The sequence below is a fragment of the Salmo salar genome, chromosome 15 (genome assembly GCF_965601325.2).
Source record: "Salmo salar chromosome 15, fSalSal1, whole genome shotgun sequence".
Classification (NCBI taxonomy): domain Eukaryota; kingdom Metazoa; phylum Chordata; class Actinopteri; order Salmoniformes; family Salmonidae; genus Salmo; species Salmo salar.
This window is the reverse complement of record NC_138305.1, coordinates 78,184,097-78,199,947: the sequence shown is the minus strand read 5'-3', so window position 1 is coordinate 78,199,947 and position 15,851 is coordinate 78,184,097. Positions and strand designations below refer to the sequence as shown.

The window sequence follows — 15,851 nt, the reverse complement described above, 5'->3', positions numbered from 1 at the left end:
TCAGAAGTTTATATACACTAAGTTGACTGTGTCTTCAAACAGCTTGTAAAATTCCAGGAAATAATGTCATGGCTTCAGAAGCTCTGATAGGCTAATTGACATAATTTAAGTCGATTGGAGGTGTACCTGTGGATGTACTTCAAGGCCTACCTTCAAACTCAGTGCCTCTTTGCTTGACATCATGGGAAAATCAAAAGAAATCAGCCAAGACCTCAGAAAAAGAATTGCAGACCTCCACAAGTCTGGTTCACCCTTAGGAGCAATTTCCAACGCCTGAAGGTACCACGTTCATCTGTACAAACAATAGTACGCAAATTTAAACACCATGGGACCACGCAGCCATCATACCGCTCAGGAAGGAGACACGTTCTGTCACCAAGAGATTAACGTACTTTGGTGAAAAAAGTGCAAATCAATCCCAGAACAACAGCAAAAGGCCCTTGTGAAGATGCTGGAGGAAACAGGTACAAAAGCATCTATATCCACAGTAAAACTAATCCTAAATTGACATAACCTGAAAGGCCGCTCGGCAAGGAAGAAGCCAATGCTCCAAAACCGCCATAAAAAAAGCCAGACTACGGTTTGCAACTGCACATGGGGACAAAGATTGTACTTTTTGGAGAAATGTCCTCTGTTCTGATGAAACAAAAATAGAATCGTTTGGCCATAATGACCATCGTTATGTTTGGATGAAAAAGGGGGGGCTTGCAAGCCAAAGAACACCATCCCAACTGTGAAGCACAGGGGTGGCAGCATCATGTTGTGGGGGTGCTTTGCTGCAGGAGGGACTGGTGCACTTCACAAAATAGATGGCATCATGAGGCAGGAAAATTATGTGGATATATTGAAGCAACATCTCAAGACATCAGTCAGGAAGTTAAAGCTTGGTCGCAAATAGGTCTTCCAAATGGACAATGACCCCAAGCATACTTCCAAAGTTGTGGCAAAATGGCTTAAGGACAACAAAGTCAAGGTATTGGAGTGGCCATCACAAAGCCCTGACCTCATTCCTATAGAACATTTGTGGGCAGATCTGAAAAAGCGTGTGCGAGCAAGGAGGCCTACAAACCTGACTCTGTTACACCAGCTCTGTCAGGAGGAATGGGCCAAAATTCACCCAACTTATTGTGGGAAGCTTGTGGAAGGCTATCCAAAATGTTTGACCCAAGTTAGACAATTTAAAGGCAATGCTACCAAATACTAATTGAGTGTATGTAAACTTCTGACCCACTGGGAATGTGATGAAAGAAATAAAAGCTGAAATAAATCATTCTCTCTACTATTATTCTGACATTTCACATTCTTAAAATAAAGTGGTGATCCTACCTGCCTGAAAATGTCAGGAATTGTGAAAAACTGAGTTTAAGACATGGAATTTTTACTAGGATTAAATGTCAGGAATTGTGAAAAACTGAATTTAAATGTAATTGGCTAAGGTGTATGTAAACTTCCGACTTCAACTCTATGTCCGTTATGTTTATGGGGGGTCAATTAAGGAAGACATCCTCTTCTGCGAACCACTGGAAACAGGACAACAGTAGAGGATATTGTTAAAGTACTGGACAGCTTTGTGACATCAAATGGACTTTGGTGGTCAAGATGTGTTGGTATCTGTACGGATGGCGCAAAAGCCATGACAGGGAGACATAGTGGAGTGGTAACGTGCGTGCAAGCAGTTGCTCCCGAGGTCACTTGGGTACACTGTAGCATCCACCGAGAGGCTCTTGCTGCCAAAGGAATGCCTGACAGCTTGAAAGATGTTTTGGACATTACAGTGAAAATGTTAACTTGTTTAAGCAAGGCCCCTGAATCCGCGTGTATTTTCTGCACTATGTAACGATGTGGGCAGCGACCATGTAACGCTTTTACAACATACAGAAGTGCGCTGGTTATCAAGGGGCAAAGTATTGACACTTTATTTTATTTTTTTGAGAGACGAGCTTAAAGTTTTCTTTAGTGAACATAATCTTCACTTGTCTGACCGCTTGCATGATGATGAGTTTCTCACATGACTGGCCTATCTGGGTGATGTTTTTTCTCGCCTGAATGATCTGAATCTAGGATTACAGGGACTCTCCGCAACTATATTCAATGTGCGGGACAAAATTGAGGCTATGATTAAGAAGTTGGCGCTCCTCTCTGTCTGCATTAACAAGGACAACACACAGGTTTTTCCATCATTATGATTTTTTTGTGTGCAATTTAACTCAAGCTTACGGACAATGTCAAATATGAAATAGCGAAGCATCTGAGTGAGTTGGGTACGCAATTACGCAGGTACTTTCCCGAAACGGATGACACAAACAACTGCATTCGTTATCACTTTTATGCCCTGCCTCCAGTCCACTTACCAATATCTGAACAAGAGAGCCTCATCGAAATTGCAACCAGCGGTTCTGTGAAAATTTAATTTAATAAGAAGCCACTGCCAGATTTCTGGATTGGGCTGCGCTCAGAGTATCCTGCCTTGGCAAATCGTGCTGTTAAGACACTGATGCCCTTTGCAACCACGTACCTATGTGAGAGTGGATTCTCAGCCCTCACTAGCATGAAACCTAAATACAGGCACAGACTGTGTGTGGAAAATTATTTAAGGCTGATACTCTCTTTAATACAACCCAACATTGCAGAGTTATGTGCATCCTTTCAAGCACACCCTTCTCATTAACCTGTGGTGAGTTATTCACAATGAACAAATAAAGTTTTATATGTAAGATGGCTAAATAAAGAGCAAAACTATTGATTATTATTATATTATTATTTATGCCCTGGTCCTATAAGAGCTCTTTGTCACTTCCCACGAGCAGGGTTAGGACAAAAACTCACACTCATTCTTATGTTTAATAAATGTATCGTATAGTGTGTGTGTGGCAGGCTTACAATGATGGCAAAAAAACAACATTTGAGAGTGCGCTGACCCTGGTGCTAGAGAGGGTACGCAGCTGGAGGTTGAATGTTTGAAGGGGTACGGGACTATAAAAAGTTTGAGTCAAGGGGTATGAATACAAAGGGTGGCTACTTTGAAGAATATAAAATATAAAATATATTTTGATTTGTTTAACACTTTTTTGGTTACTACATGATTCCATATGTGTTATTTCATAGTTTTGATGTCTTCACTACTTTTCTACAATGTAGAAAATAGTAAAAATAAAGAAAAACCCTGGAATGATTAGGTTTGTCCAAACTTTTGACTGGTACTGTACATATCTAAATACGTAAAATAATTGAACAATCCCTTTAACAATTGTGTCTTTAAATAAGACAACAACTTTAATGTTGTTCAATGCATATGCTGCTAGTGTCACAAAGTTTGTGTGTCCAAACTTTTGACTGGTACTGCATATATACAGATGTCGGATCTTAATTTGAGCCAGTTTGCTACAGCAGGAAAATAGTCCTGCAGCAACAGGAAATTTCAATTGTTTTTTTTGTAGGGATTGATACATTTTTCGTCAGGGCAAATCAAGTCTGACAAAGTGGAAATTGCAAACTTTACAAGCCATTTTAAACCTTGAATACATTATTTTGCATTCACTTCTGACAGCACTATCTGGAAATCTACTATCGGCACTTAATCGAATCCCAGCCTGTGTCCTTTTTTGAGGAATTTCACACACCAAAAATGAGCTAAATTGATCTTAAATGTGCTTAATGTGAAAATGTTACAGGGTGCCAGGTGTCATGTGTAACGGTGTGTGACAAGTAACATCGTAAAAATATTGTTCATTATACTTTTATGTTTTTTATCACTTCACTAGCTGAGAAAGCCTGCTGTGTTCTCACCAATCTCTGTATGATTCTATTGGTTTTATTTTTGTAGGTACTGAAAATGCCCCATGGCGATATGAAATAGAGTTGTCGAAATTGAATGTGCAGTGCCTTGTGCAGTGCTGTGTTTTGAAAAATTGCAACCTTCGGATTTTTTTGTTGTTGTATCTCTTCCTTCCCTATTCTGAATGCATTCAGTTGTACAATTGACTAGGTATCCCCCCCTTTCCCATTCCTTTCCAATGTTTTCTTTCTCCCTCCCAGCATCCTGTACACCTCAGGAGTAAGGAAGAAATTATAATGTTTTACTTAATCTCTCTTTCTCTCAGAGTTGCAGATTTTCTGTTGAAAATGGGTGATTTATTATTTTTATATTTTTATCTCAGCACTGCACTGAAAGAAAGAAAATAATTCTACAGTATTCAGTTGTAACTCCTCATGGATAAAATACATGCTGCTCTTTCTATAAGATCTGTAAAATACATTCTGTGTCTCCTAATAGGATTGCTGATATACTGTAGGACCAGTTTTGCCTTTTAGATCATACTGAATACGATTGTATGGATAGGCGGGACCCGATAAATCAGCATTTCTACTCTGAGAATATGGGACCAGCGCTGTGGAAAGCTTTTGATTGAATGTTATCAACACCATGGCTGTAGAGACACACTTTAGTGTTCCAAGAAGAGACATATTAACATAACTAGTACTGAGATATAAAGAGGAGTGTTGATAGGGTTTGTCCTGAAGTCAGTCAAGCTAGGACTGGGGGAAGGCAAGTTGATCCCAGTACAGCCCTTAAGGCAATAACTTCTCCTTGCAGTGAATCAAAACCGACATTGGGCAGAATTATGACGGAATGGAAAAGGGGGACTGTATGAGAGAGAGAGAGAGAGAGAGAGAGAGAGAGAGAGAGAGAGAGAAAGAAAGAAAGACGATAAACAGCTTCGTAGCTCTGGTGCAGTTCTACTATCTCTTGAGTATGTTTGACGTCAGACAGTAGGAGTGCTGGGGGGGTTCATGTCAGCATTGGTTATTGTCACGTCATTCTCCGTTCACAGATGAGATCACAATCTTTATCTGGTGTGTGTGTGTGTGTGTGTGTGTGTTTGTGTGTGTGTGTGCGTTGTTACCATGGTCACATCCCTCAAACCCATTACATAGCCCAAATACAGTGCATTCAGAAAGTATTCAGACCCCTTCCCTTTTTCCAGATTTTGTTACGTTACAGCCTTATTCTAAAATGGATTAAATAAAACATTTTCCTCATCAATCTACACACAATATCCCATAATGACAAAGCAAAAACAGGTTTTTAGAAATGTTTGCAAATGTATTACAAATAAAAAAAAATACATTAACATAAATATTCAGACCCTTAAATCAGTACTTTGTGGAAGCACCTTTGGAAAAAATTTACACAGAAATATCACATTTCCATAAGTTTTCAGACCCTTTACTCAGTATTTTGTGAAGCACATTTCTACAATTTTAGTGTGGTAAATAATAATGCCTTAACCCACCCATTCACACTGCTGGTGTCACTATAGCAATACCGACACAAATGGCACAAAGTGGGGATGGGGAGACACAGCATACTGTACCATGGACCAATCAATAATGTACATCTGCATCCGTTCACACAAGTTGCCTAAATCTTTTCACAGCACAATCCGCTATATAATTTTTGAAATTGAAGAACAACAAAGCTTAGCCTGATCCCAATATCAAGAATTAGATGAGACAGATGAAGTGTACACAGTGGTATCGATTAAGTCTTATGGGGGGTTCTTTGATGTTGATCTGAACGCAGTGCTTATTAAAGCAATCATTTCACTAAACTCACCCACGGCTCCAGTCTGCCTCCGTATGAGCTCTGAGCAGAAGTCCTGTATAGATTGCACCAAATTAACACCGTTCTGCTTCATGTCTTAAAAATATTATTACCAATTCTCTTTTTAGTTTGTTTCTTCATAACCAAGCATGATTCTTTGAAGTGATGTCTAGTTTTGGGAAGCAATGCTCTGTTAACCCAGGAGGCTGGTGAGGGGAGGACGGAGTGGAATGGAAATGGAAACCATGTGTTAGATGTGTTTGATACCATTCCATTTATTCTGTTCTAGTTATTACTATGAGCCCATCCTCCCCAATTAAGTTGTCACCAGCCACCTTTGCCCGACAGAGAAGGCAGCCATGGTTTTATATGCTTTACTTCATGCTTGGACCCTGATAGTAGTTTAAACTCTTGAAATGCTAACTAAAGGGTGTGACCCAAGATAGGCCAGAAATGACCAACCAGAAGTTCTTTGCTGGGTTTGGAGGGGTTTCTGCTTTAAGAACTTCTGTATTTACAGCACCTGTCCAACTAGAGATATGTTGGTCCACATACAGACACCGCAGTTCACAATAGAAATACCTGACCTTGAGTCATGGTTGAAGCTCAAGTGTTAGGGAAGGGTCCCTGCAGGTTACAGCCCGTTGTTTTAAAATGCAGCATCAGTGTGAAAGAGTAAGAGGACTCAGTTGTGCAGATCCACTTTCCATACTGTCATATCACTGTCACAGCTGAGAAATCTCAGACGCTTCAAAAGGTAACAAAAGCCTATCCAAAATCCTACTGGGGAAAAGGGGTGGTTAGATTTTTTCTAAATGTCATAAGCGGATAAAGGCGGACCAACTGGCTATTATCTTGCTGCTCACTTAATATTCTCAGTAGACATCAACAAATATGTTGCTTGAAACATATGTAATGGCGAACAGTAACAACAGCGAACAACAGGAAAGAGATGGTTAAGTGAGTTCCTTTTACCAAATGAGTTCTGCAGTTCTGTAAATGAGAGGTGCAGTTAAGAATCCCAGACAGTTGATTGTAATGTTAAAGAGATAGTTCAGCAATATTAGCGTTTATTGGCAGTGGCTAGTTTAACAAAAGCAAAGTGTGGATCTCAGTCACACTTTCTTCATAGACTATTTTCGAGGTAAGGAAACACATATCTAAAAATATCCTTTCACTGAACTATCCCTTTAAACATGCTGTCCTGTATTGGCCACAAACCTCTTTAGTTTTGTCCATGGCCTTCAGGATGGCGACGTTCAGCTTCTCCAGAGCAGAAAGGACGTTCAGATATTCCCCCAGGTGTGGAGAGAAGTATTCTGGTGGTGGATATACAAAGAGCTGTCAGGTACAATATTGAATACACATAGGCCTTTGTAATTTAAAATCCAGTAAAAGACGGGATTAGATTATGGTAAAGGCCTTGAGAGAGCATTTTGACAGCACACAGTCAATAAAAACAGAGAAGAGTCAGAGAGAAATACCTGAGAGTTTGTCTGTGTCTAGGTTGCTGAGAGGTAGGAAAATTGGCAGAGGAAGAAAATGACAAAAACATTAATGGAATCGGAGAAGACCAAAAATCTCATCAAACCGCTTTAACCTTTTACTGTAGTGGGCTAAATCAGGATCACACAAGGTATTTCTTGGTAGTCTAAAACAAATCTACTTTGAAACAAAAGTATACACTTCACACACATGGTTATGTGCGTAAACAAAGAAGACACCAGTACCATGTCAGATATAGAGTTGAAATGTATTCCATTTTGAGATTGGATCCCAATATCACACTTTATATACATCACAGAAGAATGAAATATACTGCTCAAAAAAATAAAGGGAACACTTAAACAACACAATGTAACTCCAAGTCAATCACACTTCTGTGAAATCAAACTGTCCACTTAGGAAGCAACACTGATTGACAATAAATTTCACATGCTGTTGTGCAAATGGAATAGACAACAGGTGGAAATTATAGGCAATTAGCAAGACACCCCCAATAAAGGAGTGGTTCTGCAGGTGGTAACCACAGACCACTTCTCAGTTCCTATGCTTCCTGGCTGATGTTTTGGTCACTTTTGAATGTTGGCGGTGCTTTCACTCTAGTGGTAGCATGAGACGGAATCTACAACCCACACAAGTGGCTCAGGTAGTGCAGCTCATCCAGGATGGCACATCAATGCGAGCTGTGGCAAGAAGGTTTGCTGTGTCTATCAGCGTAGTGTCCAGAGCATGGAGGCGCTACTAGGAGACAGGCCAGTACATCAGGAGACGTGGAGGAGGCCGTAGGAGGGCAACAACCCAGCAGCAGGACCGCTACCTCCGCCTTTGTGCAAGGAGGAGCACTGCCAGAGCCCTGCAAAATGACCTCCAGCAGGCCACAAATGTGCATGTGTCTGCTCAAACGGTCAGAAACAGACTCCATGAGGGTGGTATGAGGGCCCGATGTCCACAGGTGGGGGTTGTGCTTACAGCCCAACACCGTGCAGGACGTTTGGCATTTGCCAGAGAACACCAAGATTGGCAAATTCGCCACTGGCGCCCTGTGCTCTTCACAGATGAAAGCAGGTTCACACTGAGCACATGTGACAGACGTGACAGTCTGGAGACGCCGTGGAGAACGTTCTGCTGCCTGCAACATCCTCCAGCATGACCGGTTTGGCGGTGGGTCAGTCATGGTGTGGGGTGGCATTTCTTTGGGGGGCCGCACAGCCCTCCATGTGCTCGCCAGAGGTAGCCTGACTGCCATTAGGTACCGAGATGAGATCCTCAGACCCCTTGTGAGACCATATGCTGGTGCGGTTGGCCCTGGGTTCCTCCTAATGCAAGACAATGCTAGACCTCATGTGGCTGGAGTGTGTCAGCAGTTCCTGCAAGAGGAATGCATTGATGCTATGGACTGGCCCGCCCGTTCCCCAGACCTGAATCCAATTGAGCACATCTGGGACATCATGTCTCAATCCATCCACCAACGCCACGTTGCACCACAGACTGTCCAGGAGTTGGCGGATGCTTTAGTCCAGGTCTGGGAGGAGATCCCTCAGGAGACCATCCGCCACCTCATCAGGAGCATGCCCAGGCGTTGTAGGGAGGTCATACAGGCACGTGGAGGCCACACACACTACTGAGCCTCATTTTGACTTGTTTTAAGGACATTACATCAAAGTTGGATCAGCCTGTAGTGTGGTTTTCCACTTTAATTTTGAGTGTGACTCCAAATCCAGACCTCCATGGGTTGATAAATTGGATTTCCATTGATTATTTTTGTGTGATTTTGTTGTCAGCACATTCAACTATGTAAAGAAAAAAGTATTTAATAAGATTATTTCATTCATTCAGATCTAGGATGTGTTATTTTAGTGTTCCCTTTATTTTTTTGAGCAGTGTATAACAAAACCGTTTGACATAGAAACACCAGATTTTCTGCGTATTTTTTTAAATGTATGTTTATCAATTATGAAATTATGAAAAATATTAATAACATTCCACCCATGAGGCCACTAGGTCATTTGACTGCAGGTAAGGGCAACAGGTCAAGTCATTTCCATGAAAAAAGCCGCTATTGTTATCCTGTCATACATTCCCTAGAGATACAAGGAGCAAAAAGAAAGAAAACAAAGGATTGTGTAAAAGTCTATTACATAGTATGTGCATCTTCTTTTATAATGCACATATGGTCTTCAAAGAAAGCCTTATACCTCTACTTTTCCTGACCAAGGGTATCAATTATGAGGACATCATTTGACTATATTGTCTTTCTTTTTTTCCTCTGTCTTTATATTCTATTGTGTATAAACATGCTGGGGTAGAGGTGTACATTTTAGGACACCCTCAGCTTCAAGCTTCACTCCTCACCCCTCCTGGAGCCTTCAATAGACTACTAAAACTACCCACTGGGTAAAAACTGGTTAAATCAACATTGTTTCCACGTCATTTTAACAAAATAATTAAATGTGGTGACATTGAGTCAACGTGGAAAACTGATTGGATTTGCAAAAAGTCCTCAACTTTTAACCTAAATCCAACGACAGGCTGACATTTTTTTGTGCCCAGTGGGCACAGATTCTATGGTCCCTTGATGAAATATTGACTCATCCTCTTTGAAGTGTAGACGTCCCGCCTGTGTGGCAGTTACAGATGGCGACTGAAGAGGATTCCCAGAGGCAAATAAGACGCACTCACTCAGTCTGCTGCCTGTCAATTGAGTAGAACAGCTCCTGCATCTGCTCTGGGGTGAGGATACCGTCGGCAAAGTACGACTGGAACTCCTCCAGGGATAGCTTGCCGTCGTCTGAGAGAGGGAAACCAGGGAGACATTAACTACCTACTGAAACACAGAAGACGATTAAGGAGTATTCATGACTCACTCAGTTTGTTCAAGACTCAAATTACTGGAATTAAATAACTGTGTTGGGTTCTGAGAATATGAAATATACTTATTCATGTCACTGAGGGAGAGAGGGTAATGTATAACGTTTACATGATGTCAGGATATGTTATTGTTAGCCATTAGGGATCCTATGGGAGGGATCCTCTGGAAGGAGAAGAGACACAGTCTTGTGTTGAGTGCAGGGAAGTGATCACATGTGGCAGGCATTGATAAGGGGAGAGGATTAAGGGATTAATGGATTAAGGGAGAAATAAACGTTTATGGCCCGTATCACTTAGTGTCCTGCCTAGCAGTAAAGAACAATGCTTGTACAGATGTGTAGGAGGAGACTCAGGAGGAAGGGTTAAATGCAACTTTTCAGGGAAGTTAGGAACAAATATACACAGGCAGTTAGAAAAGCTAAGGCTAGCTTTTTCAAACAGAAATTTGTATCCTGTAGTACTAACTCAAAAAAGTTCTGGGACATTGTAAAGTCCATGGAGAATAAGAGCACCTCCTCCCAGCTGCCCACTGCTTTGAGGCTAGGAAACACTGTTACCACCGATAAATCCACTATGATTGAGAATTTCAATAAGCATTTCTCTACGGCTGGCCATGCTTTCCACCTGGCTACCCCTACCCCGGACAACTGCCCGGCACCCTCCACAAAAACCCGCCAAAGCCCCCACCATTTCTCCTTCACCCAAATCCAGATAGCTGATGTTCTGAAAGAGCTGCAAAATCTGGACCGATACAAATCAGCCGGGCTAGACAATCTGGACCCTTTCTTTCTAAAATTATCTGCCGAAATTGTTGCAACCCCTATTACTAGCCTGTTCAACCTCTCTATCGTATCGTCTGAGATTCCCAAAGATTGGAAAGCTGCCGCGGTCATCCCCATCTTCAAAGGGGGTGACACTCTAGAGCCAAACTGCTACAGACCTATATCTATCCTACCCTATCTTTCTAAGGTCTTCGAAAGCCAAGTCAACAAACAGATTACCGACCATTTCGAATCCCACCGTACCTTCTCCTCTATGCATTCTGGTTTCAGAGCTGGTCATGGGTGCACCTCAGCCCCGCTCAAGGTCCTAAACGACATCATAACCGCCATCGATAAGCGACATTACTGTGCAGCCGTATTCATCGACCTGGCCAAGGCTTTCGACTCTGTCAATCACCACATTCTTATTGGCAGACTCGACAGCCTTGGTTTCTCAAATGATTGCCTCGCCTGGTTCACCAACTACTTCTCTGATAGAGTTCAGTGTGTCAAATCGGAGGGCCTGTTGTCCGGACCTCTGGCAGTCTCTATGGGTGTGCCACAGGGTTCAATTATTGGGTCGACTCTCTTCTCTGTATACATCAATGATGTTGCTCTTGCTGCTGGTGATTCTCTGATCCACCTCTACGCAGATGACACCATTCTGTATACTTCTGTCCCCTCTTTGGACACTGTGTTAACTAACCTCCAGACGAGCTTCAATGCCGTACAACTCTCCTTCCGTGGCCTCCAACTGCTCTTAAACGCAGGTAAAACTAAATGCATGCTATTCAATCGATCACTGCCCGCACCTGCTCGCCCGTCCAGCATCACTACTCTGGACGGCTCTAACTTAGAATACGTGGACAACTACAAATACCTGGGTGTCTGGTTAGACTGTAAACTCTCCTTCCAGACTCACATTAAGCATCTCCAATCCAAAATTAAATCTAGAATCGGCTTCCTATATTGCAACAAAGCATCCTTCACTCATGCTGCCAAACACACCCTCGTAAAACTGACCATCCTACCGATCCTCGACTTCGGTGATGTCATCTATAAAATATCCTCCAACACTCTACTCAACAAACTGGATGCAGTCTATCATAGTGCCATCCGTTTTGTTACCAAAGCCCCATACACTACCCACCATTGCGACCTGTACGCTCTCGTTGGTTGGCCCTCGCTTCATACTCGTCGCCAAACCCACTGGCTTCAGGTTATTTACAAGTCTCTGCTAGGTAAAGCCCCGCCTTATCTCAGCTCACTGGTCACCATAGCTGCACCCACTCGTAGCATGCGCTCCAGCAGGTATATCTCACTGGTCACCCCCAAAGTCAATTCCTCCTTTGGCCGCCTTTCCTTCCAGTTCTCTGCTGCCAATGACTGGAACGAACTGCAAAAATCTCTGAAGCTGGAGACTCATATCTCCCTCACTAGCTTTAAGCACCAGCTGTCAGAGCAGCTCACAGATCACTGCACCTGTACATAGCCCATCTATCTACCTACCTCATCCCCATACTGTATTTATTTATTTATCTTGCTCCTTTGCACCCCAATATCTCTACTTGCACATTCATCTTCTGCACATCTACCATTCCAGTGTTTAATTGCTATATTGTAATTACTTCGCCACCATGGCCTATTTATTGCCTTAACTTACCTCCATTGCACTCACCGTTTATAGACTTTTTGTTTTCGTTTGTTCTACTGTATTATTGACTGTATGTTTTGTTTACTCCATGTGTAACTCTGTGTTGTTGTATGTGTCGAATTGCTACGCTTTATCTTGGCCAGGTCGCAGTTGCAAATGAGAACTTGTTCTCAACTAGCCTACCTGGTTAAATAAAGGTGAAATAAATATCAGTGCTTGTGTGAAATGTTGTTGTCTAATGCAGCTGTATTGATCCTCTGGGAAAATAAACTTGGTTAAGCTTTCATAGTGTCCATAGCGTTTTTTACTCTGAGAATTAGAACCTAACACTGTCTCAGTGAGTCGAGTGCACTATATAAATTAAGTACGGGAATATCTTTCTTCACGCCTGGCTTTATCTCAATTAAGTGATAATGCCCAAGAAGCTGGTGTTTGGAGGATATATTTGCATGGGTATTCGTCTCGGGCCGACAAACTGTACCAATATATCCGACAAACACCAGCTTCGAGGGGATTATCACTTAATTGAGATAAAGCCAGGCGTGAATAAAGAGCATTATCACTTTTATACAACGGGTTACGAACATATTCAAATAATTATTGACATATTTTCATTAAAAAAATTATTTTGATGAAATTATTCATGCTATTTCAACGTTCCTCGAGATATAGTCCCGACACAAATCTAGGTTTGCTACCCAAGCCAGTTGGTCGTTAAGTCTTTTTATTCTAAATCTATGGACACGACCCAGTCGTACATTCTAAGTGTTCCGTTGTCATGGTGGCTGGCAACGTTGTTATCCCTTGCTTGCTAGCTAGCCAACTTTGACTAATATGGTCATGTCAAACAGTGAAGCCAGAATAACAGCAAAGTAGTTGCATTTGCATTTGTTTAAGCTGTTTTCTTGTGATTTTTTTTGGAAACATCCATAACAATGAGCTAATGAGCGAATTTCGCCTGGCATAGAACATTTGCTCTCTCGCCAAGCAACTGTTCAGAAGAGATAACCAACTACACAGCTAACACAATCACTTCAAACTGAAGCTGGAATGACAGCAAACTAGCTGCATTTCGTGTTTTTCTATTGACATTTCTTTGTATATCAATACAAATGATGCTGATTCATGAGTTCATTACCATAAGACAGCTGAAGTTCAAATTTCAATATTGAAACAATGTTGCAAATGTCGGAGAGACAGACAGCAAGGTTATTACATATCTCCTCTGTTGAAAACCAAATGGTAGTCTAAAAGAAATGGGAGATAATGTCTAGATGCTTTTTACAGTGTAGATCTATATAGTATATCAATTGCCTGTCTGAGCTGATGAGACAGCGGGATGGAACAGAGTAAATAGGCATTTCAACGTCATAGACTTAGCCGGGGGTAACGTGTGGAATAGACATCGTCTGAAATGCGGTTTTAACCAATCAGCATCCAGGATTAAACCCACCCGTTGTATAAATTCCATTTATTTCACATAACTCCCTATGCTGAAACAAAATATTCAGAAGACAAAACCACTGTTGTCAATGGCAACCATTTCTCAAGGCAATATTTGCTTCGAAGAGTTTTTCCTCTTGAAACTGAAGTATGCAGAATTCAGATTCTTTCTTTGTCTTCCCCTTTCTTACTTCACAGTACATCAGTGTCTCTCATCTTCTCCAATGATATGGAAGGAATAACTTGATCATCAATTTAATTATGATTTACATTTGACAATCCCTTTGATTCTCTTCATCTTCTAATATTTCAACATTCTCTTATAGTGTAAAGACTGGAGTTGAGAAGCAGGTACGGGGAGTTGACATTTAATTAGGAACAGACAAAGAGCAAGACAGGAACAGCGTCAGCACACAGATACACAACAACCAATGACAATCAATGCAGCAACGGGGAACAGAGATGGGGAACTGACAAATATAGGGGAGGTAATAAACATGTGATTGAGTCCAGGTGAGTCCAATAATCGCTGATACGCGTGACGGGGAAAGGCAGGTGTGTGTACTGATGGTGGCAGGAGTGCGTGATGCTGGGGAGCCTGGCGCCTTCGAGCGTCAGGGAGGGGGAGCGGGAACAGGCGTGACATATAGTCTTAAAGGGGTTGTTCACATTTATTGCCTGTCAAAATAAAATGTACGTAAAAAAAGTGAGCTATCCCTTTAAAGTAATGAATATGCAGCCATGTAACCATGTCATAAACATTTGTCTGTAAAACAAAGTTAAGTACAGTGTATTCCTATGGTAAATCATGCATTTGGAAATGCTGCTTTTAGAGCATATGAGGAAGAAAGATATTTTACGGAAAAGGTTTGACACAACTCGTACTACAATTTTTAAATCTGGTCAGATTGACCTCAAATTGTAAGAGTAACGTAACGGACAAATAAAGGAACAAACCAATTTCTTCAAACTTCCTTAGTATTCCAAACGCAAAGCCTGCTCTATTTCATTCATATAAGTACAGCAACTGCTTAGGGAGAATGCTAAATGTTCTGTTTTCAGGTCCTTCCCATGTACAGGTTTCACTACTAAATGCTTCAATCTCTTTGTTCTAGTTTCACACCCAATTACTTACCTAAATGTGTAATCAGACAACATAGTCCAGATTGCACAATATGCAAGCATATAGTGATGGGCTATACTGCTAGCATGATTAGGTGACGACTACTGTTATTTCTCCCTCAAATCAAGTCGGCCAAGCTACACTGCACATCTTAGGTTTACTGTCCCATCACCAACGGTAGTGAAGAAGAAAAAAACTATTCAGTGCTTGGAAGTGGAAGTAAAAGGTGTCTGTACTAACTTTAAATATACTGTACATTAACAGTGTTCATATTTTAAAATGAATATTCTAAAAGAGGCATCAGTACTGTTACAGAAGCAGAAGAACATTAGTGGTGCCCGCACTCTGTACCGGCGTGGACCGGCTCAATTCAGGCACTGCCCATATTTCAATCTGCCAGGTTTCTGCTAACTGATGAAACAAGCTGTTTGAGAACAACTGCCATCACTCATCTGTCAGAAAGTGCGACTTACCAACATTACGACCAGGAATAAGAATTTCCCGAAGTGGATCCTCTGTTTGGTCCACCACTCAGGACAATGGATCGGATCCCAGCCGGCGACCCAAAACAACGGGGCCGCAGGAGGGGCAGAAGAAGCGGTCTTCTGGTCAAGCTTCGTAGACGGGCACATCGCACACCGCTCCCGAGTTTATTACTCGCCAACGTCCAGTCTCTTGACAACAAGGTAGACGAAATCCGAGCAAGGGTTGCCTTCCAGAGAGACATCAGAGATTGTAACGTTCTTTGTTTCACGGAAACGTGGCTCACGCTATCGGAGTCGGTACAGCCACCTGGTTTCTTCACGCATCGCGCCGACAGAAACAAACATCTCTCTGGTAAGAAGAAGGGCGGGGGGGGGGGTATGCCTTATGATTAACGAGACGTGGTGTGAT

At 41.9% G+C, this 15,851-nt stretch overlaps 1 protein-coding gene across 1 annotated transcript in view; it reads right to left on the bottom strand.

The window, feature by feature from the left end:
• LOC106572152 (N-terminal EF-hand calcium-binding protein 1) overlaps positions 1-15,851 on the bottom strand; it is a 46,924-nt gene that overhangs the window by 13,327 nt on the left and 17,746 nt on the right. The window contains exons 3-5 of the mRNA XM_014146046.3: positions 9,788-9,896; positions 7,090-7,115; positions 6,827-6,924 (exon numbers count right to left, since the gene is read on the bottom strand). Coding sequence (XP_014001521.1) covers positions 6,827-6,924; positions 7,090-7,115; positions 9,788-9,896 — 233 coding nt within the window. The remainder of the gene's footprint in view (positions 1-6,826; positions 6,925-7,089; positions 7,116-9,787; positions 9,897-15,851) is intronic.